Source organism: Cebidichthys violaceus, unplaced genomic scaffold (genome assembly GCF_023349555.1).
Source record: "Cebidichthys violaceus isolate CVI_PGR_0920_01 unplaced genomic scaffold, fCebVio1.0.p SCAF_16, whole genome shotgun sequence".
NCBI lineage: Eukaryota > Metazoa > Chordata > Actinopteri > Perciformes > Stichaeidae > Cebidichthys > Cebidichthys violaceus.
In genome coordinates, this window is record NW_027176329.1 from 12,920,736 (window position 1) to 12,948,466 (window position 27,731).

The window sequence follows — 27,731 nt, forward strand, 5'->3', positions numbered from 1 at the left end:
TTGGTTTTCTAACAAAATAGTTCTTTATTAAAGACATAAACATTTCACACTTGACATGTAAGTGACAGGTTACGCATTATTCATGTCAGTTTGGTACAAGTAATAAACATGTTTGGCTTCAGTAACGGCCCTCCTTTATTATTTCATTTTTAAAAGCACTCCCATTAAGGAGCACGTTGTCTGTTGGCAACAGTTTCACTTCACTCCCACTGACTTCTTCAGGGTCCTCATGCACATCAGAGCTCCTTTATCAGTTCTCATCACGTCTCCAATCTCCTTTTTACAGACCGGGCACTGGTCAGCCATGGCGCACAGAGCTTCCTCCAGCGCCTCCTGCGTGTGCCGGTCAGGCAGAGCGCTGCACTGACTCAGCATGGCGAGCGTGTGCTTGAGCCAGCCCTCCTCTCTGACCAGGGCGGCGATCCAGGGCTGAGCGCGAACGCAGCCTCCCAGAGCCTGCAGACACAACCTCCAGAGCTCCGCGGCCTCGTCCCAGCTCTCCTCCCAGCCGGGGCTCACCTTGACCGGGCCGGGGCTGGAGCCGGAGTCCAGGGCGCTGCGGAGGAACCGGAGAGCTGAGGAGAAGAGACGCTTCTGGCCGGCTTCAACCGAGCCTGGAAAAAAAAAAAAAAAAAGTATGCGTCGTTAGTAGAGCCTTTTACATGCTGTTAACAGTTCCAATCTGCATCTTTGTACAGCAGCCTCTCTCTCCAACCTAGAGCCAACATTATCCGCATTCCCATTGGCCTTTTTTTTTAAAGCAGAAGATACGCACAAGGGAAACCAATAAGATTAGTAAAGGCTACATTGCACTTAGGTTTGCCAGTTCCACAGCCCTGACCCTTTTTATGAATGTTAGCTCACTGTCACAGGGCTTGCTGGGACATTTTGAAGAGAACGTAGCCATTGTTATTAGCAACGTCCTGTGATTTTGTCTGCTGTGAGATGTCGAAATGTCTGCTGTGAGAAAGGCGTCTTTACAAGCACTGGAACTATAAACTGTGTCGACAACGCTGAATAAAAACACAAGCACGAAAAACAAAGTTGTAGGTTGAACTGCAACATATTTGCACGTAATGGATCGCTGGAGTTAATGCCGAACACAACTGGAAAACAAAGTGGTGCCAAGTGTGTGATTAACCAAAAAAAAAAGCAAAAGTAAACATTTTCACCTGAAGGAGCCGCTTTGAGTCTGCCGATCATCAGTCCCAACGTGCAGTAATTTGCCGCTAGGACCAGCAGGCGGGGCTTGTGCACCAGAACAGGAAGTGCTTCACTCAGAAGGGCCTCCAGCGTTCTGAAACACGGGTCCTTCCTGGACAACAACAAAAAGAAACTGTGAGTATGAGTGGTGATATCTCAGTATTGATATAAATGAAACAACAGATCATTAATCAGCAGGCTTCAGGTGAGGTTTTTCTCTTGTAACCCAGCTACCTGACTCTCTCTGGCTCCGTGACCGTGAAGTTGAGGAGCGCTGAGCAGGCTGTCTCCATGCTGGGATCCCTGGCCGACGCCCCCCCACTTTTCCCCTTGAGGTCAGTCCAGCACCGCGACAGGAAGTCCACTAGCAGGGCCGGGGTGTCGAGGGTGAGCAGCACCTTCCTGGGACCTTCCTCGGCCGACAGGTGACACAGAGCAGGGAGGAGGTACCTGGGGAGAGGGAGGAGGAGGTGAGGGAATAAAGAGCACGTGCTGTCAGATGACTGCAGAATCTGACAGCTTCAGCATATCGATTCCCTCTGAAATGTATCGTCATCTTTACCTCAGAGCTTCTCTGCCCGTCCACGCCTCCTTCTCCTCTCTGACGGACACCTCGGCCATCCAGTCGGAGAGGCCCTGCTCTGGGCTCTCACCCTGCAGGTGGCTCCGGGAGTAGCCGATCAGGAACGGCAACAGCCCGGTCACCTCCTCCTTCAGACAGGACGTCTCCTCGGCCAGCCATGAGCACAGAGAGCGGAACGTGGCGAAGATAAAAGGGTCACCATAGCGACTTGGGTCCACCTATGAGAACAGGAAGAGACCAGAAAGAGTCTTTTAGAAAAAGGTGTGGCAATAACAACAATAACATGTGGTAGGACTGAAGAGAATATGAACCCCATCATAGCACTACCCATTAGTGAACAGACACCACGCTTGTTTGTAAGTGGAGCTGAAACTAACAATTACTTATTATCAATGAATCTGCAGAGTAATTCCTTGATTAATTGAGTCTATGAAGCATCAGAAAACACAATTCACACACACAATATCATTGCGCCCAATGGCCATGTCATGAAATATCACGTTTGAGAGACTGTAACCAGGGAATTGCTGGTATTTATATTTAGAAATGAATAACTTCTTAAAAAGATTATTCTTTTAATCAATAGTCTACTTGATTAATCTACAAGTAGTTTATTGAGTATAAAATAGAAAAGAGCAGAGTACCGCTAACAGAAGTTTAAGCCTCTCACCTGCTGCAGGTGATACATTAAAGCGGAGAAGGCCTCCTCCAACACCCCGAGGATCTGCCTGCTCTGCTGCAGACTGATTGAGGGGATGGAGCTCTGAGGAGGTACAGTGGTCTGAGACAGTCCCATACAGCAGGCCTGCTCTATGGCGGCCTCCATGATTCGGTAACAGCCTGTGAAGAAGAACACCGGGTTTAAGTAACAAGAAGCGGTTAATCACGTTTAGTCGAATCTCAGCCACACGGTTTCACCATGGATGTGATGTCCCCACCTGTGAGTGTGTGCTGCAGCTCCATGCTCAGTTCGTTACCAGGCGGTTCCTCCAAACCCATTCTGACCTCCACGCAGGCCCGGTTCACCAGCAAGCAGCAGAACTTTGGCGGCCCCACCGGCTCCCAGCCGTGCAAATCCAGCAGGCAGGCACTGAGGATCAGGATCGGCCCGATTTGTCTCGGAGTCAGCTTAGCCTGCAACATGGGTCTCAATGCCTCCCATACGCGGACCACGGCTCCCTTCAGCTCCTCTCTCTCTACGGACACTCCCACCGGGGGGAGAAACTGCGCCAACTGGGTGCACATGTCCAGCTTGGTCTGGCCTGTGACTTGGCAGAAGTCTTTGGAGAGCCCGACCAACAGAGTGAGGAGTTCCGCAGGGTTTTTACTCCACACTTTGTCCTTGGTTTTACCCGAGAGGAGGCGACCCAGCAGGGCAAGCCCCCTCTCGCGGCTGAAAGTCTGCTTTTGTTCCACTGCCTGGCACAGGGCAGGAATGGCACCCCTGCTCAGCAGCTGGTCTGGACCTCTGGATAAGGTACACACGGCTGTGAGAACCTGGTAGCAGTCGGAAGCCACGGCCTCATCCAGCTTGGAAGAGGGGGAGGTTTCTTTAGACGTTGAAGATCTGTTTGCTTCACTGCCGTCATCAGCCTTCTGCTCGCTGGTCTGGTCCTCTCCTGCGGATTTTGCCACATTGGCAGCAACACTTTCCGTGTTTGAACTCTCCTCTGACTGGACTTTGCTCTCTGGACCCCGCCCCACCTCTCCGTCTTGGCCCTGGTCCTGGGTTTCCTGCTTCACAGGACCGTTTGACAAAATGCCCAGCAGGAGCGGGATAGTAGTGAGGAGCTGGGGATGGCAGGCCATGTCTGGGTCCGTGCTCAGGGCAGCCAACAGAGCCGTGCCCAGCGAGAGGAGCTCCTGTGGGGGCAAGCCGGAGTTGTCGCTCCCTTTGACCGCCGTCACCAAAAGCCGAGCCGGAAGGTTCAGGCCAACGGCCTCGAAGATGCGTCTCAAGGTGGGTTTGTCTAGCTGGCTTGCTGGGCACAAGCGAGTTATCTGAGGACAGAAAACACCACTTGTCAATGCTTGGACTCTTTATACATATATATATATTTACACTTGGTTACACCTAGCTATGGAATAAATAATGCATTTATGTATTAATTCTACCTTTGTGAAAGTTGCAATGTTCAGTTTTTATTAAATCTTGTTTGGCGTGGTGTTGATTCATAGCTGCATTTAAGCAACTATTTGTTTGTCTTTTTTTAAGCGTGGATTCATAAATAATATGAATATGAATGCATATATTTTTATAGATGCCAATGTATTGGTTGCCAGCAGGGAGACACTTACCAGCAGAAGAGCAGCCAGTGTGTGGCTGTCATTTTGAGCTTGCCTGAGTGCATGAAGACATCTCTCCAACACCTCCATCTGGGCATCAGTCAGACCACCTCCTGCATCCGTCTCTGAGCCTCCTCCACCTTCTCCTCCATCTTCTCCTCCTCCCTGCTCCTGTTTTACAGGAGGCTGGGTTATCACAGCAAGTGCAACGTCGGCGCCGTCAGCCATTATGACTTCAACAACTGCGTAACCAAGAGAGGAATAAAAAAAGAAAAGTAAGCAAAGTGATAGAAAATATAGCTGAAAATCGGATCATTGGCTCCACGCCGTTGAGGGCAACAACAGCAGCCTAATTTAATGATATTCAGTTGGTTTGCTGAGTCATTTTAAGTTACAGTTGGCAACAATGCAACAGATACATGTAAACGTTTACAAAATAACTTACTTTGTTGACAGATCTATTACGCGCGCGGCAGTAGCTCGTGAGCACTCTCCGGAAGTGAAATGTCAATAGTGCTGCGAGAGACCAATGAAAACGGCCCAAGAATGTCGAAGAACCAATCATAGGAGGGATAGTTGGAAGGCGGAGACGCCATTTTGGCCCGTGATGCAACGTCGGAGAAGCGACGCGGCGTTACTTTTTCTAAGGTCACGGAAGACATTTCTAATTTATTTTTTTTAATCTTTTTGGTTTGTAGCAGTGAGCATCCACGAACATTACTAAAGCTCCGCAGGTTAACGGTTCACGTTGATCCGAATGTTAACCATTCACAGCCGGTCGGCAGGTGGCGCACTGCGGAAGCTTAATGTCAACGGTCTTCAGTTTAAGACGCAGCAGCACCGGCAGAACGGAGATATCGGAGTAGCTAAGTGTCTGTGTAATATAAGTCTTGCCTAGTTTGATTTAATACATATTCCTTCCGAGAAATATCACAGTTTGGAACCACTGTGCTTCTATCGGCCGCAAAACGTTGCAGCGGCTGTGTCACTAAGTATTTTATTTTGAAAACCCAGCCACCGGAAATGTGACTTATCACTTATACTGGCTTGACAGCGGTTCCACAGACACATCAGATGTACATGCGAGGGGAATGCTGACCTAATTAACTCTACAACGACGACAACAACGACACAACACACCGCAGCGACCGACGTGAATGTCACTTTACTGTAAGTCCGTGAACAGTTTTTTTGGGTTCTTAAATTGTGTCGCGCTATTTGCCATTGAACACGCTCAGGAGGACTCTGTGGTCTCGCACGGTGTGTAGTGAAAGAGATGCCAGCAGCTGTTCACCTCAAGGTACAGGAGTGATCCCGGATTTACGCAGGTGAAACACCTCATGGTGTTTACCTCAACCTCTATGTTTGTTCTAACACGTCGGCGTGACTTGAGACAACGACACGAAGACAACATATGCAAACGAAGTGTCGTATCGTTGACTCAGAAACGTCCCTCGCTTGTGATTGTGTGTGATAGTGCAGTGGACAATACGTCGCTCTCCGTCTTTATTGAATTATCTGACAGCCAGAGGCATTTACTTCTTGAGTTAAAAAAAACCTGACTGTTGTTGTCAGGCTAGTAAGATACATAATGCACGAGCCCTCCATTTTGGATGAAATGTCTCGGAGATATTATCCCAGCAGTGGGTTTACTCATGCGTTTCGTTTGAGTGACAGACCTCCATTCATGCTGTCAGTCATGCACTTATTTGCGCTTTAATCAGTCAATCAATGCCTGCAAGAATGAATCGTTCGTATTGAGTAAAGCTTAACGAACAATTGTTTTCATAGTTTTTGTTTTCTTTGTGTCACATTGTTAGATCAATTCATCATTTACTTGATAAAGTGAAAGTAGTTATGGATCCCACAACAGGCCACCGGAGCCTGAAAGTGCTTTAGAAAAAAACCCTTTAGTCTTCAGCACGATTAGGAAATGAAACGAGAAAACATTCAACTATTTTGTCTTTGTGAAATAACAAGTAAAGCGTAACAAAAAAACCCTTAGAAAGCTCACACTGTGATTGCTTTTCCTCAAGTCAAAATGAATACAATGAATCAGAGAAGTGACTGAATGAATAAGATAAGCAGGCAAAACATAACCTGACTAAAAGGGGAAAACATCCATAAGATGTTAGAGACTGATAGCGTGTGTTTGTATGCAATCTGAGGTTTTACTCCGTTGTAAGGCTGACGTAGTGACCTCATTGTGTCGTCATATCTTTTTATTTTAATATGCTTATGCATATGCAAGTATCTGTGATATTTGCATTGCATCCATTTAAATATTGTTCTAGGGTCAGAATAGTTTTTGCTGTAAGGATGTTTCTGTAGTTATCACAGCAAAATGGGAGTTTTATTATTATTATTCTATTGTATACAGAATTTAACACCATCATTTTTCTTCCCTGCAGCAACAAGAAGAAACAATGCGTGGGATTTGGTGTCATTACAGAGAAAGCTCCACCAACCTGTCTGCCTAGAAACCAACACAGAGCTAACAAGCGTGCTATTGACCGCTGCGACCAAGAGAGAGGAAGAGGAAGAACCAGCCAAATAGAGAGAGAGAGAGAGAGAGAGAGAGAGAGAGAGAGAGAGAGAGAGAGAGAGAGAGAGAGAGAGAGAGAGAGAGAGAGAGAGAGAGAGCTTGTCCTCTCTGGATATAAGGAGGGTTTTTGGTCACAGAGATCATTGTTTTGCAGAAACTTCTCAAGGGAAAAGTAGCCATTGAAATGTCTATAATGGCTGAACTGTCATCAGCCCAGGTGACCAGGTGCACCTGAGCATTACTGGTGCGGCAAACACTCAGTCACCACCAGCCTGTGGGCTTTTGCTGCGCAGTAAAAAAAAAAAAAAATCTACCGTGTTGTAGATCGAGGAGGAAAAAACGTGAACGAATCCAACACAATTTTTTTTTTTTTTTTTATCTGGATTATTTTTACCTGGAGCTTTTTTTTTCCCTGGTTTGGTGGCTTACCTTGGAGAGAAAAAACAAGCTCAGGAGGACTAATGACTGTTTGTGAATTTGGGATTTACTGAGCCGTTCATTAGGCACGCAGGGAGGCTGCTGGAGGCTGCTGGGGCTCGATCGTCCATGTGCAGGAATGCAGATCCACATACAGTCTGGAGGCAGACCATACAGGTTGGTGTCAGAAGTTCATGTTACCAGAGAGTGTGTGAGAGTGCCTGGTGATCACAGCAGATATATAGTTGTAACAGATGTGCGTGTTTTCAGGTTAAACATAATGATCTGCTATCATGAATTAACTGTGAAATGTTCCTGAAGTCATGTGCTTTCTTATAATCTTTACTACAAAGAAGTAAAAGTACCCCCATCTGCATGTCTTTAAGAACTGACCAATAGAGAGAGAGTAATATTATCTCCAACCATATGGAAACATAGTGTCCAGCTAACATCTACAGACTGTATGCACAGCAGATGCTTGAGAGAGAGCTGCTTGATTCATTGCTATTCTAGTAGCTGTAGTATTCTCCTGGTGGGACGTTGTGGTGGAAGAGGCTTGCTCACGTCTTGAACACAGTGTCCCGGGACTTGTGCTGTTCACTCCTCCTCCTTAAATTTTTTTTTTTTCTCTAAGCCCATTCTGCTGGAATAACTTGCATGATAATTTGCAAGGGGGAAAAAGTGCAGTATGGCTCTTTTTCGCCAAACAACTCCATGTGTTTCTCATCAAATCATAGATCTGTTGTCCTGAAGCGTTTCTTTACTTGAAAAGGACAATTTACTTTTGTACCTCAAGACAGCAGATTCCCATGAGCGGGAGAACATTATGTGAACGAGTGCTGGACAACAATCTGCATCTTGCTCCTTTTTTTTCTTTGACTCATTTGGCGAGGTAATTATTCTCCAGCATGACTTCATTATCCTGACTAATTACTTTGAAATGAGAAACTTCCTCTTCACACTTCCTGTAGGAAGGGATGTTAAGCGTCAGGAAGTTACTCCAGGGGTCTGGATGGCCTGTGACTGTGTCTTGAGCACAATTTAACCTGGGTTACATTTTCTGCTGTGCTGTCAAATTGGATAAAGTAACTTTGCATGTGACGCATACATCAATGGGGGTTTAGGTTAAACTCGTGTATCCCAGTGGGGCTGACCTGTGTCTGATCCTTTTTTTTTTGTTATTTTTTTTTTTTTTTTACCCAGAGTGACTTACAACAAGTGCCTCAAAAAACTCACAGAATAGTACGGAGGAACAGTGAGGGATGCAAATGTGAGATAAAACTGCAGTGTGTATAGAGTCATGGCTGTGATGGCTGCACAGGAAAGAGATAAGAGCTTTTCTGCGTACAGCAATCCTCTAATGTGTAGTAACCACCACTCATTTTCACGTTTGTTATGAACATACAGGCTGGGTAATAGGATGTAATGCTGCAAGACAAGATGCAAATGACAGATAAGAGTGCACAGTTATGATTTTTGCATAATGTGTTGCAAAATGCCTTTGGCGGAGAGGGACTAGACACCTGTCATCGAAGCATGTAAATGTCCTCATCTCATGCATTTCTGCTTCCACTTCTGTGTCGCTTGAACTTATAGTGGGAAGGAAGGAGCTCACAGGACCGTGAGTCATGATCTACCTCCACTGAAGTCTCTGTCAACAGGATATCTGCAGAATTGTTGCGTAATGAAACAGACTTGTTGCATTTGTTCAACTCCGCTCAATCAGGGGACTTTTCTTCCTTTAGAAGGCAGCAGCCTGATGTGTGAGGTAGAGGATGTCACGGCTTTGTTTCCCACAGACCACCAAACTTGATTATTTATTTATTTATTTATTTTCCCCTTCTTCCTCTGTTTGTTCTTTCTGTTTATCGTCCCCATGTTGTGATGTTTGGATCCAATATACTACGTGTGTGTTACTGTAAAGCGAAATGGATTGAAATAACATTCCTATTGATTGATCTGTGGAGTAAGTCCAGTTGAAGCGGTTTAATTTAATTTGCATTACCTTTTGTTGTCAAGCCGATGTGTTATTGGTTGTTTAAATTCTGTGGAGTGCTGAAGAACAGTTGTCTGTAATCAAGGTAGAGACGGAGGAAAAGCCTGAATAATCAGAGGGGCGGTATGGCTTCAATCACTCTTTACATTTAAAAAAAAAAAAATTCAATGAAATATTTTTTTAAAAATGTAAAAACACACTTTGTATGTTATCATCTTTGCGCTCTGCAGTGAGGTGTTTGAGCAGCTGAGCCTGTGAAGGCCCCGGAGGCGGCCATGTTCCATCTCTTCCTCAGAGTGCTGGTGTTGACCCGTCTTCACCCGTCGCCTCACAGCACCTGGCTGCCAACCTAACGCCTCGCTCCCTCTCTCTTCACGCATCTCTTTCTTCCAGCGCCTGGCCGGGAGAAAGGTAAACATGGGGTGTTTTGCAGGATGCATTTCTTTTTTGTTTAGAAGGTGTGCTTGATTACTTTCGGGTAAATATTTAAAAAATAAAATAAGAAAAACATCCGTATATTCAGTTTGTTCAGTTGTTTTTCTTTCTGTGAGAGAAGGATGTAATGGTCGATGTAATGCTGTGAATAATAACCTGCAAATCTTCATTTCCTCTTGTGCATTCTCATTACGACACTAAAAGAATTAATGCTCCTCAAATTCCTCAAAAAATATTTTAAATTAGTTAACTTAATGATACTTCTGTCAGCATCTCAGTATGGGTTCTTGTACGCCTTGCAATTTTAAAGGAATAGTTCCACATTTTTGAAAACACGTTTATTTGCTTTCTTACTAAGAGTTAGATGAGAAGATTGACTCCACACTCCTATAAATAAATGGTTACAGTTAGCTTAGCATAAAGATGGGAAACAGTGGTAAACAGCTAGCCTGGATCTGTCCAAAGATAACAAAATGTACCTTCCAGCGCCTCTAAAGCTCACTGATTAACACGTGTTGATCTAATTTGTTAAATCCGTACAAAAACTAAAGTGTATAAGCAATGTGGTTTTACAGGTCTGTTGGGCGGACTATTTCACGGCCAGGCCATGGCTTCTGTTGCCTCTGTAAACAGGCTGGCTGTTTACCTTTTTGTTTCCACTTCTTGTGCTATGCTAAGCTAATCGGCTGCTGGCTCTAGCCACATATTTAGCGTACAGACATATGAGTGGTAAAGACCTACTCGTCTAACTCGCTCGCAAAACAAGCAAGTGAGCGCATTTCCAAAAATGTCTGACTATTTCTTTTCAATGTTGGTGGTCCACTTGTGTTGAATGAATATAGAGAGAATATTAAAGCACACTAACCTAGTTCTATTTCCTTTTTTCTAGGTCCTTGGTCCTAGTGTAAAATGTCCTATGCACACCACAAGCTGCTCACCTGGAGCTTACCTCACCTCCTCCTTCTACCGCTGACCTACCTCTTGCTCTTGGCGTCTCCCACAGGTAAAACAAACAATCAGCCTGTCCTCAACCGACAAAAACCACAGCTGTTGACAGAGAACTGATAAGACGGCTCACAACTGTGCCTCATCCCAGCACTCATCTTCACTGTAAATTCACACGCCTTTGATTACTCAGGGCCGGTCTTCATCCTCCTTAGAATCGTATGATGCTCGGGTGGTGTTTACTGATCCGAGGCGGAGTGATGGAGGACAGCTCTGTGTGTGTGTGTGTGTGTGTGTGTGTGTGTGTGTGTGTGTGTGTGTGTGTGTGTGTGTGTGTGTGTGTGTGTTCTGATGCCACTCTGCTCAGTGGGTTACAATGTGAAGCAGGACAATAGGGGCTCTGTGAGTGGACATTGTGTATGTGTTTGTGTGTTGAGGGCTGGAGGACAGAAGAATAGTGGACAAGAGACGGGATGGCTAAACAGAGGCCGAAGGGTCCCTTCTCAAACAAACTATAGTGCTTTTGTGTGTGTGGGTTTTTGGAAGACCTGTTTTTTTCCCAGACTTGAGTTACACTCATACCCCATAAAGTCAACCTTGTTGCCATGGTAGCAACAGCTAAGGATACAGCACTGTCTGAGATGGTCAGATGAATTGTGTTTTTCAGTTTTAATTTTTTCTTTTGAGACCACCATCACCGTTTGTGGCCTTGCCGTCAGAAGGGCAGCATTTCTCAACTGACTAACGTTGCACTCGGCTCGATCGTGTCTTTAAAAGATCTAGAATATTGTTGCTACATATTACATTTTTTTTTAAATTCTTTTAGATTTTCATGAATTTAAGCTCTTTTTTTCACATTATTTACTGCTGGCATTTTTCAGATTATAGCCATTCAACGTATTTGCATTCTGTATTACTTCTCTATGTAGTAGTTTGCATTGTTGGTGGCAGAGTCCGCCTTTCCTGCGCAGGATTCACATTGCTGAGCTGCTCATGAGGGATTCACAGACAACGGTGCATGCATGTGATCCAGTGTTACTGTCTGTGATTTTATCTCACCGATATCAGCCTCTCTGTTCACCGTTCACTGCCCTACAGAGCTGTATTTAGTTTAGTTACGTTTCTCACTACTGCTAGTTCACATTACTGGTGAAACACAGGTCTGGCTTTCATTGTGCTCATCAATGAAACGCGATCGTGTCCAGTATTTGCAGTATATGATTATAATCTTGGGTATGTACGCATGGACAAACTATTTGATCTGCTTCCGTGTGTCAACCATTTCGGAACCACCCGACAAAAAACAAACGGTGTTAAGTTCTTTCTCATTGCAACTGCAGTTTTCGTAAATCAGAGTGACTCAGCAGTTTTCCTCTGACCTGGACTGTTATTCAAGGCTAGTTTGGCTTCTGTCTCTGTGTGGACATTTAAGTAGTGGTGAAATATAACCTCCCATTTCTCCCCGTTGTTACTTTTACAGTCTGTGTTTAATAGTCTGTGCTGTTTATTGTTGCTGGCTACACAGTGACTTTCTTGTGTTGTACAATGGATGGATTTAATTGAGCTTTTTCAACACTGCAAAAGGTTGAATAAGAATATAGTTTTATCACCCAGAGCAATGCTCTTGGAGAGTAACACGCACACAGGTGCAGCAAACTGTACCAGCTCACCGCACTACTTATATGGGTCTGATGTGGTCTGGCTCAGAGGGTGGAGTTTCGTGCGTACTGCACACTGTGCTTTGGGTTTTAATCGGTGTCTTGTTTTGTCAGGGAAAAGCCTCACTTCCTCTCTCTGCTGCTGACTTGGCTGACTGCTCAATTTGTGCCTGCATGTCTGCTTTTCTGAGAAAATGTCCAGTCAAAGCCTGATCCCAGAAAAGTCTCACAGTGGGGTTTCACTTTGCCCGTTTGCCTGCGACAATGCCAAGAGCACCCAACAATGCCCTGATTGATATCAACAAGGGCAATCTTGAAAAAGCCTGGGAAGCGCTGCCCGGTGGCGGATCCATGATGTCGCCTTTGGCAGATCCTTTTGATCAAACTACACGATAAACAAAACTCTTTCTAGAATGTCTCTTCCAGGAAACCAACTGTTATCCACCCCTTCACCACCTATTTCATGACCAACTTCCATCCTTTCCTTTTAACTATGACCATATTTGGAAAGGTCTGTCACAGTGACTTTTAAGTTTTCAACATCAGAACAGTACACGATTGTTTTCTCTTTCCTTCCATCTCTGTCCAGGTGTGTCAGCAAATCTCTGCCGGGTGACTGGCGGGTTGCTGGGGATCCACTGGAGCAGCGTCATCAGCCTGGGTTGGAACTCTCTGGCCAATGGGAGAGGCGGGGCGACATGTTGGGAGTCCTGCTGCCTGAATCCGAGCTGCAACGCCGTGTGGAGCCTCGGTGGGCAATGTGTCCTCCTGCGCTGCACGCGGAACACAGGCTGCCCCATCACCTTCCTGCCCCAGCCCCACCAGGAGTCCATCGGCCTCCTTCAGCTACTCGCAAAGGTGTGTGTGTGTGTGTGTGTGTGTGTGTGTGTGTGTGTGTGTGTGTGTGTGTGTGTGTGTGTGTGTGTGTGTGTGTGTGTGTGTGTGTGTGTGTGTGTGTGTGTGTGTGTGCGGTAATATATAAAATCTTTTTCCTGTTACGTTACTTTAAGGGTCCCGTCATCACAGGAAGACGTAGAAGAGCTCGGCACGCGCAGCATGCAGGAAGCCACGAGCCGCAGGCGGGAAAACTAACCAGCACGGTAAATTCACAGGATATTGCTCATTTTTAAACTTTATATTGATCTTGTTTTCTTGAAGCAGCCAATTGTATTCCCCTTTCTTTGTCGTTCTTCCTTAAATGCTGCCCACCCTCTTTCTTGCAATCACACTTGTCAGATAGGAGAGTAATGGTAGATTCAGGGAGTGTACAAATAAATAAACCTGGAAGTGTGAAGGATTTGTCTCCTTGACGGTTCCCCAAATTCTGGCTCAAATCTGCGCTTTGCTTTTCGGATCATTCAAACCTTCAATCTTTCTGCAGGAACACCCCAAAGTGGAAACGGCTCACCCAACTCCGACAGCACCCAGCACCGTCGCGCTGCTTCAAACAGCCCAAAAGAACCAGAGCCAGCTAGCCAACGGGAGTGCAAACGTCGCTCCAGCTCCATCAAAGCAGAACTCAACGGACACCGTCGATTCTGCCGCGTCTTCCAATAGCAGTGATGTCAGCACACCCACGACGGCCGCAACTGCAATCATCACGACGCCAACGCAGGCTGGTAAGGAAGCTGCTGTCTGCAGCAGTCGGTGTCGCCTATTTTCAGCCCGTTCAGTAATATGTCTTGTCTTCATTAATTACTTACTAACTGCTGAATGAATAATGTAGCAGCACTGTGGGTTTTGCAGCCTTGGAGGGAGATTTCACACGACTCTCAAGTCCTGTCTTGACTAAAATTGGTTAATTACGTCCTTGTCCAAAATTTGCAAATGGGCCGTCTTTGTTTTCGCTTGAGCCAATGTTCGATGAAATGAAGACGTACTTTGCCCACACATTTAGTGGCAGACTGCTCAGATGTCATTTTTCCAGATGAAAGCAACATGTGCTGCGGGTGTGACGACCAATTGGTATAAGCAATCGGAATGTGCTGAGTCATGCAGGGATTCGACAAACAGGAATAACTTGAATGATCCGTTTCTTCTTCCTGAAGGACAATACAGTTATTAAACTGACAATCATTCACCAAAAGACAAAACATTGCATGTCATTACAGATACATATGTTTAGCCCTTTCAACTTGCAGTATTGTTGCAAGGGCAAACCAAAACAAGATGAGCTGGTTTGAATGGAAAGCTGAACGAAGGCCAGCTGCATTTTATGAGAAGCTTAGACTTGTATAAACAGCAGGAGCCCATTATTCTGAAGGGGAACATCTCTCACTCCCAGTTAAATCGAAAGGGAATGCAATTATACACATTGTGATTAGTTTACTAGTCATGTGGAGGAGTACTCCGCCTGTGTGAACAGTTGTCATTACATCTCGTATGGCTCTGAAGGGAGTTTTGTCAAGTCTGAGAAAATAACCCTGACGATGCAATAAGTGGAATGGATGACATATGGTTGCTGTTTACAGGGAAGGGAGGGTTTGTTGAATGAAAAACACAAGGAGTTGAATCATGTAGCATTTTTGCAGCTTGATCCACACTAGGGACTACAAGTAAGGGTATGTCGGCCTCTGCTGCATACATTTTTTTTTGTTTTGTTTGTATTGTTTTTATTTTTCTAGATGCATAGTGGTAAAAGTGAATATACCACGTGTGGATATGCTGAAAGAGTGTATTACATCTCGCTGTAAATACTGTTGCACATCATTTCTCCTACTACATCCCCCTCACCCACTTAGACCCCCAGGTACATGCATCTGTGAGACCTGTTTTAATTTGTCTACCCAATAGATCAGGAAAGTGATCATTTCATCTGTTACTATACACTTTATGTGTAAACGGCCCCCAGGGTGTGTTATTTATTCCTCTCCTGCTCTCTAACATGTTTGTGTCTGTCGCTTGTACTTTAAACCATCTGATCCTGTTTGTTCCACCACAGTGAGGGAGCTGGTGGTGTCAGCAGGAGAGAGTGTGGAGGTCACGTTGCCCCGCAACGAGGTCGAGCTCAACGCCTTCGTGGTCTCAACGCCCCCACCAGGTAAGACCATGGAAATATATTCGATAAACTATTGAAGTTCATCAACTGGAAACTTGTTATTTCAGCAGTTTTCTGCAGAAATGTCATTAATATGTAGCATAATTGTATTACACATGTAGGTTGATTTTTATTTTTTATTTTAGTATAGATGATTCCAGAGCAATCAAACTCTTTCCAGTCTAGAAATATCTGAAAAGGAATTTGACTTCAATGTATTCTAATTGCAGACCAGGTATGGTTTAGCAGGTTGTGATATTTGTGTTGTTTACCAACGAAGCAATGAAGTTAAACCTGCTTGACGGTGGTATTACTGAGACGCCGTCAGCGCACCGTACTTCACACTGAACACTCGCCAGAGTTTTCCAAATCCAGACTGGAAAAAGGAAGATTACACAGTTACCAAGAGGGATGCACGTCATCGTTTTGTTAATCTCTTGATCCCTTCTCGACACGCTCCGACGATCCCAAAAATCTCTCATCTGGAAATTATCCTTATCTGATAGATTGTAATTAAACACACAAGCGGTTTTGTTGTTCGTTGCTGTTTCTTTACAGGGACAAACTATACATTTGACTGGCGTCTGATAACCCATCCCAAAGATTACAGTGGGGTGATGGAAGGGAAGCACAGCAAGACACTAAAACTCAGCAAGGTACAGATCACAACTTATTCACACACACAACATATTCATATTCATGTCCTGCTAAAAATAGCATGCAGCTGGAGCTCTATTGAATGTATAAACAGAATGTTTCAGTTGTGTGTAAAGGACACGGATCGTCTCAAAAAGATCACTTCCTCTTCCTGCTTGCTTCTCTCTCTCTCTCTCTCTCTCTCTCTCTCTCTCTCTCTCTCTCTCTCTCTCTCTCTCTCTCTCTCTCTCTCTCTCTCTCTCTCTCTCTCTCTCTCTCCCAGCTGACTGTGGGCCTGTATGAGTTTGAGGTGATGGTGGACGGGGAGGGGGCTCATGGAGAAGGTTACGTCAATGTAACAGTCAAGCCAGGTGAGGTCAAACATGTCGAACCTCGTTCTTATTGTGGCAGTCTCAGAAGTTTTGGGGGGAATGTTTATGTGCCCCATTTCAAAACAAACCAAGGTTGGTCCCAAGATCTGGGCCACTTTCATATGTGGTCCTAAATCCGATACATATGCGATCACTGGCCATTACGACCGCTGTGAGAACGTATTAAAATTAATGCATGCGTCTGTCCACATTCAACATAACTATGCAGGCGCAGATCACTCACCATACAGAATACATATCTCTCTCTCCACAGAACTGAACGGCAGTGCGTCATTGGTTATCAGACACTGATAATGTTTAACTGACCAAAAATACTTTCTCTATATTACCGAGTTCTTCGGCTACATTGGGTGTCATGTTTCGTTCAGTAGAACTCAGATTTGAAACATCAACAGTTATAGAAGACTGGGAAACACAGATCTGTTAAATTGAGCGGTATCTGGACTACAACCACTCCAGTGTGTATTATCAGATCAATGAGCCGTCGAGCAGCAGTCCTCCATGTGTGTTACGTTAATGGTTGCATGTGAGGCGTTTCAGGGCAGAAGTCCGTTCAGATATGAGTCACTTCAAACATGGATGTGAACAGAATGATTGGATCTGGGGAACAAATCTGAATTGAGCATTAAGCCCTGTAATGTGAACGTAGCCTTTGATGCCGCTAAACACATTGTAATATTATGGTGCATAGGAGGCTGTGTGGCTCCGACCCTATCTATTCATGCAATCTATCAATAATTTTGTCATCCTGATTATTCATACTGTAATATACCATTTTTTTCCTTATCTGAATTGAGGGCCAAACGATAGAGAGTGTCATATACTGTACAGATTGTAAAGCTCCTTGAGGCAAATTTGTGACATTGTGAAAAATCACAATGACATAAGGCAAACATGGGAAAGCTTATGCAAAGTAAAACCGTCAAGTGGCTCACAGTACACTGACTGAAAGACACTTCATGAGATATTACAACCTACAGCCTCAAAAATGATCACGTTTTTGTTCTTACTGCTATGTTCTGTTCAGTGAGGTTTTGATATATTTGATATATTTGATAAAAGAAAAACATTGAAAAAAATATATTTTTTAAACTTTATAAAAAAAATATATATTTGAGGACAGAACTATTGAAATGTGACATGGTTCTTATTTTAACCAGTGCCTGCATGTAATATCTGTGCTGTGCTTTCTTTTATGGAAATTTGCAGATTGATAATAACGGTGTCCAATAGTCCACATGCTGATTCTAATAAGATAAGCAATATTACAGTGTGTGGCTCCTCTGCTGCAGTAGGCATCCAGAAGGGACTAATGTTTGATGGTTTTGTCTTCCCTAAGTGTCAGATGTAAATGATCAGGAGTTAGTCCACAGGTCTGCCTCATGTTGATTAAATAAAGGTTACTACAGACTGCCTCAGTCCCACACGGCTGACCCATGGCTCCAGTAATGCAAGTTAATTTCTTGCTTTCCACCTGACAGAGCCGCGGGTAAACAAGCCTCCTGTTGCCGTAGTTTCCCCAAAGTTCCAGGAGATCTCCTTGCCAACCAGCTCCACGGTCATCGACGGCAGCCGTGAGTGTCCCACACAAACATATTAACCAGCAGAGAGAGAGAGAGAGAGAGAGAGAGAGAGAGAGAGAGAGAGAGAGAGAGAGAGAGAGAGAGAGAGAGAGAGAGAGAGAGAGAGAGAGAGAGAGAGAGAGAGAGAGAGAGAGAGAGAGAGAGAGAGAGAGAGAGAGAGAGAGAGAGAGAGAGAGAGAGAGAGAGAGAGAGAAATACATATGCCTCCTCCTGTGTCCTCCTACCTTTTCTCCTCCTCACAGAGAGCACTGACGATGACAAGGTGGTGGCTTGGCACTGGGAAGACAGTAAAGGTCCCCTGAGGGAGGCGAAGGTCTCGACTGACACCCCCGTCCTCACCCTCACCAACCTGGTGCCCGGGAACTACACATTCATGTACAGACGGCCTTGACATAATTAAACTTTACGAGGTCCAAAGGTTTCTCATGTGTTTTTTAGATAGACATCCCACTCAAGAATTTACAAAGATAAATAAGTAGATAATAATAATAAGAAGAAGAAATTGCTGTCAGGGTTTTTCATATTGGGCCTCTTTTTTTTCTCTAATGTCTGTCATAAGTATATCTTTAAAAGCAGAAAAACAGCCAGCTTAAAATATGATTTTATAGACGTGTGCTTTTATTTAAGTCACATGTGTAATTATTAGATTTTTGTTTGCCATACAGTTTTACTATTTAACCTAATGGATGTCCTTTCTCAGTTTGACAGTGACAGACTCAGACGGAGCCACAAACTCGACACAGGCCACCCTCTTGGTCAACAAAGCCAAGGACTACCGGCCTGTGGCCAACGCCGGCCCGAACCAGGTCAGAAGTTCTTTCCATCGTCATGGATCTGTCTTTTAAAGCACCAAACCAAAGTTTTTTTTGTACTCTTATGAATGTGAAGTAGCTTACTTAAACCAAACCAGTACCCTCCCGGTAACCAATTGCTGGTCTTTCCTCTTACTTCATCCAGGTCATCCAGTTGCCACGCAACTCCATCACTCTGTACGGCAACCAAAGCACCGACGACCATGACTCCCTGTCCTACGAGTGGTCCCTCAGCCCTGAGAGCAAAGACAAGGTGGTGGAGATGCAGGTGAGATACTGATGCAGTACGCATATTATTGACTCTCATGCTACTTAAGTTTTCTTTTCCCTGGATAAAGGAATCGTGGCTGACAGTAGTATCTTTTTGTGCTCTTTTAGGGCGTACGGACGCCGATCTTGCAGCTGTCGGCTATGCAGGAGGGAGACTACACCCTCCAGCTGACTGTGACGGACTCCGCCGGACAGCAGGAAACGGCGCAGGTCACCGTCATTGTGCAGCCAGGTAAACAGCTGGAGAGCAAGAAAAGAGCTCCTGTTTATGCCACTTCAGCACTTTTGAATATTGTCTTCATTGAAATGTTGAGAAAAATATTTGGTTATTCAGCTGCTGAGGGCATTAATTACAGTTCCCTACAACTGTCACTATTTTCTTACTTAATTTGATAGTAATTAACTCCTTTTTTATTTTTATTTTTTATTTTAGGTCCATTTGTTCAGCTGTGTGCAGTTACGCTCTGCGTACAGACAGACTAGAATTAAACTCCTTCTCTCAATATTCCTCCTGCACTCAATGTGCCCCCTGTACCAGCTCCTGTTTGCTCTCCCTCTCTTCCACAGGTTATATACAAATATACATATCAAGTGTGAAGAACATACGAAGCAACAGTACATAATGTAGCTTTATACATGGCCCATATAATGTGTGAAGCTGAGGTCAGTACTTAAGCTGCTGCTAGGGAATTCTATTTGCTTAAGCTTTGGTCAACAGCATTTTGCCCAGGTGAATAGGAGGTGCACACACGTGCACGTGTACGGTTGACCTGATAAGCACCTAAAATGCAAACACACACTGGCGTGGCGCTCTTGTAGAGTTTGAACAGGAACTGTTATGTGAACTCACATCCACCTGCAAGGTCAGACACTTTGTCAACCATTTGAGCAATGATCTGTGAAAAAAACACTTTGACCTTTATGTTTTGTATCAGGTTGTACTTTTTATTTCATTTATCTCTGTTTTTTTTCTTAGATGTTATTAATTGTTTTTTTTAAGATTGTATTATTGAAAAAGATAATTCTTTCTCACTTTTGATTGAAATATTTACGAAGGCGTATTAGAGCCGTTGTAGGTAGGTGTTTGTCAAGGAACCGCAACGCGTCACTTTGCAAGGTTGGGTAAACGTCATCACATCACAGTCGTCAACATTAAACACTGTAGTAACATGAGCCGCTGAGTGCAAAATATACAAGTTATATCAGTATTTATTTATCTTCATCAAAGAACACAGAAGGAACAGGAAAGGAAATGCGTATGTATGTATCTTTCAGGACCTACACTTGGCCAGGGGCTAATTTACCATAAGAACACTACTCTAAAAGCAAGAGTTTTTCTCACAAATTTATGACTTAGTAATCTCAGAAAATATTGAATTAATTTATCATGAATTAGTGAGGGTTTTTTCTTGTAAATTTGCCACTTTAATTGAGGGAATATCTGTAAATTTTCTTGGAATATTACCCTACTCTTTTGACTTTGTAATTACTATAACAGTCATACGTCATCGTTAACATTGGTCCATATGCAAAACCATTGATTTGCTCTATTGATGAAGGAGGATGTGCTTTGTTGGCTTGCATTGGTCATGGAAGAAGTACGTCATTGGGTTTCATTTAAGCATTTAAGGACAACCAGACACTTTTGACAGCCATTATCCCACTTACTGCTGTATCTGTCATGTGGGTTGTACTATGGAGATGTGTTTTTAGTTTCATCTCACTCTCCATCCTCCAGAAAACAATAAGCCACCAGTAGCAGATGCAGGACCAGAGAAAGAGCTGACGCTGCCTGTTGATCGAACCACGCTGGATGGCAGTAAGAGCAGCGACGACCAGAAGATAGCCTCCTACCACTGGAAGCAAACCAAGTGAGTCAGACACACTTATGCACATAATTGCGCAGGCAGTTTGCATCGGCTGCAGGCTCCTAGTCGATGCAATAACTGAAACCTCGTCATTCAAATGTATTTATGTATCCAAATGTACAAAAGAAAGTGATTTCAAAACAAACTCTGCTACAGTGTCGTCGAGGTTTATTCGTCCTTCTGCGGGTACATTCTCTTCCTCACTCTGCCTTTCTGTTTCTGTCCGTCTGTCCCTCCATCAGGGGTCCTGATGGTGTGAAGGTTGAGAATGCAGACACCGCCATTGCCACGGTGACGGGTCTTGAGCTCGGCACGTATGAGTTCACCCTGACCGTAACGGATGAGAGGAAGCTGCAGAGTAGCCACGCTGTGACGGTCATCGTCAGAGAAGGTCAGGAGATTTAAATAAATAGTTAGCTGAGCTTCCAGTCGGACCGGTGAGAATTATAGATGTTGTTGTTAATTTATAATTAAGGAGGTCACTGCCCTGTCTTCAAACTCACTATTGTCTTATTGGTTTGTTCATTTTGGATCTCGTTTAGCTCAAGACTAGTCACGCAGAGTCAATAATAAATTCATGACAAAAAATATTCTTTTTTTCAGAAATACTGTACAACACGCATACTGATCCTATCGACACCACATGATTATAAACACTTACACACACGATCAGATGTCCATTATCACACATAGTTACATACACACACATCTCTATTCTAATGCACTCGCTGATAATAATACAAAGCATGTTAAAAAAAAAAGATACAGTAAGACAATAAGAACAGTCTTAAATCCATCTATTATATTTCCATGTGGTAATCCCATTATTGTGTCTGAATTCTTGCATAATAATTTTTTTGCGGTAGAACTGGACCAGCCGCCAGTGGCTCACGTTGTGTCGAGTCCACCCATCACCCTGCCTGTCAGGACCGGCACTCTCGATGGATCTCACTCCACTGATGACAAAGGTGGAGTCAGCTACCTGTGGACCAGAGATGACAGCAGCCCTGCTGCGGGGGTGAGACTGGCCTTTGACTGTATATTACAAATGAGTGGAGGGAATATAAAACTAGAGAAAATTCCACTTTAAAAGACCTTACAAGAAACATTGTAACATTTCTTTGTCTCTTTGTTCCAATAGGAAGTACTGAACAACTCTGACCACCAGGCGGTGCTGTTTCTGGGAAACCTGGTGGAAGGGAAGTACAGCTTCACCCTGACTGTAACGGACAGTAAGGGACAGACCAGCACTGACAGCGGCACAGTGGAGGTCAAACCAGGTGAAGTGACAAAAACTAAGAAAACTGTTGTTCTGTTACTCTTTCTATATTGTTGTGTTTGCTCTACCCACTGCCACATACTAAACATTTTCAAAGTGGGTACATCATAAGGTAAATTACAGCATTTCGTCACGGCCCTCTTAGGAGGATTTGGAGTTTATTTTTTGCCTTCGACCGAGTCCATGCGTGCAAATGTTGTCCACACAGCAAGAGACTCAACAACCGTCATCAGATGGTTGAGCAGGTCAGTGTGCAGCATACGGTGCACGGACACAAACGCAGCCAGAAACTAATCCGTCACTTGGGGCTCTGGCCTCTTTCCCAGATTGCAGAGTGTCAGACGGGTCCTGCAATCAGTCTCCTGTTTTTCTCCTCGTTACTAGCGCTTTCTTTCTCTCTTCTTTGCTTTAATCTTCAATCTCACCTTTTTTTTTTTTTTTGTCTCTCTCTCTGTTTATCAGACGTATGGGAGCGTGACCTGGTGGAGTTGGTGCTGGAGGTCTCTGTCTCCCAGGTGTCCCACCGTCAGCGCGACATGCTGCTGCGCCAGGTGGGCGTTTTACTGGGCGTGCTCGACAGCGACATCACCGTTCGAGAGATCAGTGCGTTTAATGAGCACAGGTACTGCACCCTTTTTGATGCTTGACTTTAAGTTTTATTTCTGGCCTGAAATCCTTTGATTTTTGTAAAAAAAACAACTGGTAATGAAATGCATAACTATAAAAAACGCTGGAATGAGACTTTGGCTCGGTTAGTGGACATCACGATGTAGGTAAGAAAGTGTTTTTCTCTGTTTCCTCCCTCCTTAGTACTCGTCTGGTCTTCCTGGTGTCGGGCGGTCCGGGGCGTCCTCCTCTGTCAGGTCGCAGCGTTGCACTTAGCCTCGGCAACAAACTGCGCAAACAGAAGAATGACTTTCTGATCTACAAGGCCCGACGAGTGGATACAGTCAGTGAGTACTTGGCAAATATAGTTTGTAAGAAACACACACAACAAAGGAAAATGTGTATTTAGAAAGAGAATGTATGTTGTAAGCAGAATTAAGTGCTACTTGTTCACCGTTCTCTCATCAAATGCCCCTGTTTCTATGATACGCATGAGTTATGCTGTTGCTCCTTAAGTCTCTGTTTTCTTTCTTTGAGATAATCTACCACTCTTGGGATATTAAAGCTTTAGTTTATTTGACTGTACACTCTGCTCTGTCGCTCTCCTTCCTCAGTCTGCCAGCTGAACTGCTCGAGTCACGGCGAGTGTGACTCGTTCACACGGCGCTGTGTCTGCCAACCGTTCTGGATGGAGAACTTCATCAGAGCTCAGCTTGGAGATGCAGAGAGCAATTGCGGTGAGAGAAGATGAATCTTAGTTGAATATTTTTGCTTGGTGCATCGGACAAACACTGCGATTGAGCTCATAAGGCTTTACTCTCCTTCATGTTCTATGTATTCCATTACTTAGTAATAACAAACTTTGCTTTTGAGTCAAACAAATATTTTGTTTTCAGAGTGGAGCGTCCTCTATGTGACTATAGCATCCTTCATGATTGTGGTTGCTATAGCAACATCTGTCTGGGGGATGGTGTGTTGCTGCAACAGGTGAGCTAAATGTCTTAGGACTGTTTATTGGTTATTCTTGATTTGTTTTCTTATTATTTGTTACATGTTCAAAATAGTTTTATTTTATCTAATCTAATGATATTTGGTGTGTTTTTTTCATTTTAATTTCCTGAAAGGCGTAAGAGCAAAGTACGGAGAAGCAAAAGCAGGTATAAAATGCTAGAAGCTGATGAGCAAGACAGTCTGGAGCTACAACCACCTAGAGCTGGTAAGACACACACACCACCACTCATGTAGTTCACTAAATTAAATATTCTGCTTTGATACAGCATCAATTTGACATCCTTTCGTTTCTTTCTGTCGTCCTCCTCCTGCCAGCCCGCATGAAGCCGGTGCCCGCTCCCACCTCCTCCGCCCTCATGCACTCAGACTCTGACCTGGACAGTGAGGACGGGCAGGGCGGGGTCCCGTGGACGGAGCAGGAACGCGGGCATCTCCTGCGGCCCCAGAACGGCTCCCTGAGGAACGGCCAGGGGCCGGTGAGGGGCAAGAAGCAAAGAGAAGAACTGCTATAGCAAGAGAGGAGGGGGGAGCACCCCTCGTCCAGCCATCACATCCCCCCGCCCCGCTGTTCCTCACTCTTCCTGTTTCGTTTTTGTTGTTCGTCAACACAGAAACCTCACACCTCTCATCCATGAAGACAGACTGTGTGATACCTGGATTAAGGAAGGGAAAGAGAGGAGCAACATATTGTCCTACTGTCACAGAAAGAAAAGAAAAAAAACACCACTGTACTGACATTACCCTGCTCCCACACTGAGCCACTATGGAAGGAAAACAAGCTACCATTTCACTGAGAATAGGGGTGAGCACTGTCTCTTGAATAGTGTAAAGATATAACATTAACCCCTGTTATTTAACACAGAGACATAGAGAATGTATTGTCACCCCTCTAACTGATGGCTCACGAAGTAGCCTGAGTGAAACCTGACTTTCTGGATTGATAAAAAAACAAAACTGCTTCGATGACTCAAATCCAGCCACTTGACACGCTCACACCTTGCCTCTTGTAGACACGCATGTATGCACACAAAGATGTCCTATTCACACTGCTCCAGGTCCACTTGATGCTACCAAACTGCCATGTAAAAGCCAACGGTTAACTCTGCACTGATTGTTTTTGTTAGTGGCCAACATGGTGACTCGTCAGAAAGGAAAAAACACAACCAAAAGCCATGGACAGCAATGGACCCTCCTACAAATAGAAATAAAAAACACATGCATGAAGAGTGACAAATTGCAGTTCTGGTACAATTTGATACTGGAATGATCACCTGCATGTTTGTATGTCGGGTGTATGTGTGGATTTATTCCGGCTGCTGTGTCAAAAGATGTTTCTTCAGAGCAGTTTGTATGCTTTTATTTCTATTAACACACGGAAGAGTCGCAATGTGGGCGGTCAGAGGCAGAAGATCCTTTAAAAAAACAAAAACACTGTGCTTTTATTGTGAAGGTTTCTCTGTGGATGAGGTCGCTGGGACAAACACTGAAACACTGGAATACACAACCTTAATGAGTTTGGTCTCGACGGAGGGAGAAGATAACGAGGAGATGTTCACAACAAATGGGACTGCTTCTTCACTCACCTCAATCTTCATTAATGTAACGACTCCTTGAACCATGAAGACCACTTAGGTTTTTTTAGTTGTTTTTTTTTAACAACCTTATGGCTGTGATTAGATGTCGATGCACTTTTATTTCATGTCTGTCAGTTTCAGTCTTATTTTCTCTCGTCGGTTGAGAACAGGAGATCTGTGATGGTTAGAACTGGGGGAAAAAACAACTTGACTGCATTCGAATTGTATAAAATATTTAGTTTCCTTGGCTTTAAAGATGAAAGGAAAGGATATACTTGAACATGAATGCAGTTCAAGTCCAGAGGCGCCTCAGTGATTTAAACCTACCTGTAGGCTTGAAATGAAAAGGAGGGAGGAAGCGCAACAAAGTGGGAATTTAACTTTTTAATCCTGTGAGGAAATTTAACAGTTTCTTTGCAATTTCAGCAACCACTTCTGAACTGTTTGGCTCTAAAGTAGGACGAGCACATTTGTCCTTGCCTCCCTTTTGGCAAATATTCCGTTTGTTCAATTTGGGGATTACAAAATTTCACAAAAACCCACATGGAAATATGCATGAAAAATTTGACATTAAACAAGCATCGCTAAACATTAATTAGTGAGTAGAATGTTAATCTGAGGGGGACTCAAAGGAACACAGATCCATTTATCTCTGCTGTGTGTCAGTGGTAGTGACGGGTGTTTCTGCACTGAGTGAGAACTTTAACTAAATGACTCTTCCATTGCTTGTGAAACTGACCTGCAAGTCCACATGTTGAGCCACTTTTATCTATTTTTTTTTTTCTTTTTTCTGCTGAATGTTAAAAGGGCTGTTGATTCACTTTAACTTGTGTTCTGTGTGGATTAGCAGTCGGTTAGATTTATTTGCAAAAACTGTCTTCTTTTGTACTGTTAAGTCCTCTCATGCTGATGTCTGTTCTGCTGCACTAGTTTGGTGCACATCAGGCATCTTTTTTTGCCTTCTTGCCAATTTGTGTGAGGCAAACTAAAATCAAGTGCACCCAATAAGTAATGTCATATTCTTACGTTTTTGCACATCATAGGAAATTACTTTTGGAGTAATTGCCAAGTTTTTACTCTCATTCCGAAGATAACGCTTAACCTATTTGACAAAATTCAGCATGTCTTCTGTTCCATGTTCCACATTAGCCAGTCCCTTTGGGGATTTATAAATTATTGAATTGACCTTGACTCTGACGGAGTCCACTGTGAAGGCAGGCAGAGAAAATGGGGAGCAACTGTTAAGTGAAGGGAGTTTAATTTAAGATGTTTTGCTAAACTTGTAATGAAGGATTACCCCCTTGTTTCCTTCTCTGTGACCAGACCTGATGCAAATGGATAATCTGTAAATTAAAATAAAATGTTTCAGTTTGCTCTTGAGTTTTTGGACAAAACAAAAGGTTTTCCCTCATTTCTTTCTATTTCCTGTTTGTCCTTACTTTCCACTGCCAGCATGTACGGATCAAAAACAAAAAGGACCATGTGATGTGACAAAGATTTTACTTTGAATTTCATATGTTATGGGACTTCACCAAAGGCTTTTTGTAATAGTCCTGTAACGTTTGTTTTAAGTAACAGTAGAAGCTCGAAACATATGTAGCTGAGATCATAATTTTAATTCTCATTTTTCTTCCTCTATTGATGTAAGTTATGACTCGTCTCCAGACCTCGACTGACGATGCTTTATGTATTACTGCGTCTCAATGCACGTGCACCACCGTCAATATATTCTCCATCCTTCTCGCACTGTAAGGGCATTGTAGTGTACGATACAAACAAACGTCCAACTTCCTCGGATGCACACTACACACTGACTAATAACCTGCTAGCTGATGCCACCCATTGACCCAGATACAAGCCATCATTAAATTCTCCCGTTGTAGTTTGTTTTCTCAGAGATTTTGTTTAAGCCCATGAATCTGGATGGTTTTCCTTCGCTGCTCCATTAACACAATTTGTGAGATGATGTTTATACCAACTGATGGTGAAAGAATGCTGCTTTAGTACTTTAATGTGACACAAAGCTGCTAGTTGATTATGAGAGAAAAAACTAGTCAACAATTTTGAGAAATTACTTATTGTATAAGTTGTTTTTCAAAATGTCAAGATTTGCAGCTCTTCTTTGATCCATATGATTGTTAATTGAGTATATTTGTGTTTTAGATTGTTGGTTTGAGAAAAGACAAATTATAAAGAGATCAACTTGGGCTCTGGGTAATTGTGATAGGCCCCATTATCTGACATTTTTACAGAATAAATTATCATTTGATTAATATGATGAAGTGATAGTTTACTTGATTGTAATAATAATAATTCAGTGCAGAATAAATACATTTTTTGGCATGGAAAGCACCATTGAGCATGCTTGCTTGCAGGTTTGCACTGTTAAATGCATATGTTGTGTATGTGTGACTGTTTTTTTGAACATTACATTCATGTACAAAAGAAATGCAGTGACTGAAACTACTTGGGACTTTGGGCATAGGCATCCTCACACCAGGGGCCAGGACCGCCCAGCAAACATGTGCAAACATGACACTAAGATGCTCCCTATAGTAATTATGCAAACAGCACATGCCTGTAGATGGATGTACA

At 43.7% G+C, this 27,731-nt stretch overlaps 2 protein-coding genes across 3 annotated transcripts; one reads left to right on the forward strand and one right to left on the reverse strand.

Moving 5' to 3' along the window:
• Nucleotides 1-4,576, reverse strand: ncdn (neurochondrin). The gene is made up of 8 exons (XM_068711322.1): nt 4,518-4,576; nt 4,085-4,314; nt 2,725-3,787; nt 2,457-2,626; nt 1,766-2,004; nt 1,438-1,653; nt 1,173-1,315; nt 1-614 (listed from the first exon to the last, which is right to left on the reverse strand). The coding sequence occupies exons 2-8, from the start codon at nt 4,298-4,300 to the stop codon at nt 196-198; spliced, it is 2,466 nt and encodes an 821-aa protein (XP_068567423.1). The 5' UTR covers nt 4,301-4,314; nt 4,518-4,576; the 3' UTR covers nt 1-195.
• On the forward strand, nt 4,290-26,505 carry kiaa0319l (KIAA0319-like ortholog). 2 transcript variants are annotated; one of them, XM_068711321.1, is made up of 25 exons: nt 4,290-4,347; nt 6,484-7,211; nt 9,261-9,441; nt 10,355-10,468; nt 12,658-12,926; nt 13,079-13,168; nt 13,450-13,687; nt 15,010-15,108; nt 15,664-15,761; nt 16,025-16,112; nt 17,615-17,707; nt 17,959-18,091; nt 18,417-18,522; nt 18,674-18,796; nt 18,907-19,030; nt 20,537-20,669; nt 20,909-21,057; nt 21,533-21,684; nt 21,808-21,946; nt 22,408-22,567; nt 22,756-22,898; nt 23,166-23,288; nt 23,448-23,538; nt 23,676-23,767; nt 23,878-26,505. In XM_068711321.1, the coding sequence occupies exons 4-25, from the start codon at nt 10,375-10,377 to the stop codon at nt 24,072-24,074; spliced, it is 2,934 nt and encodes a 977-aa protein (XP_068567422.1). In that variant the 5' UTR covers nt 4,290-4,347; nt 6,484-7,211; nt 9,261-9,441; nt 10,355-10,374; the 3' UTR covers nt 24,075-26,505. The 2 variants fall into 2 exon arrangements, with proteins under 2 accessions (XP_068567422.1, XP_068567421.1); XM_068711320.1 differs by lacking the exon at nt 4,290-4,347 and adding an exon at nt 4,688-5,242.
• Nucleotides 26,506-27,731: the final 1,226 nt, after the last annotated feature.

Coding starts and splice junctions, on each gene's coding strand:
- ncdn (XM_068711322.1), bottom strand. CDS start 4,300: ATGGCTGACGGCGCCGACGTTGCACTTGCTGTGATAACCCAGCCTCCT. Junction 1,654..1,765: donor ACGGGCAGAGAAGCTCTGAG/GTAAAGATGACG, acceptor CCCTCTCCCCAG/GTACCTCCTCCCTGCTCTGT. Junction 1,316..1,437: donor ACGGAGCCAGAGAGAGTCAG/GTAGCTGGGTTA, acceptor GTTGTTGTCCAG/GAAGGACCCGTGTTTCAGAA.
- kiaa0319l (XM_068711321.1), top strand. CDS start 10,375: ATGTCCTATGCACACCACAAGCTGCTCACCTGGAGCTTACCTCACCTC. Junction 10,469..12,657: donor GCTCTTGGCGTCTCCCACAG/GTAAAACAAACA, acceptor ATCTCTGTCCAG/GTGTGTCAGCAAATCTCTGC. Junction 17,708..17,958: donor CACGGTCATCGACGGCAGCC/GTGAGTGTCCCA, acceptor TCCTCCTCACAG/AGAGCACTGACGATGACAAG.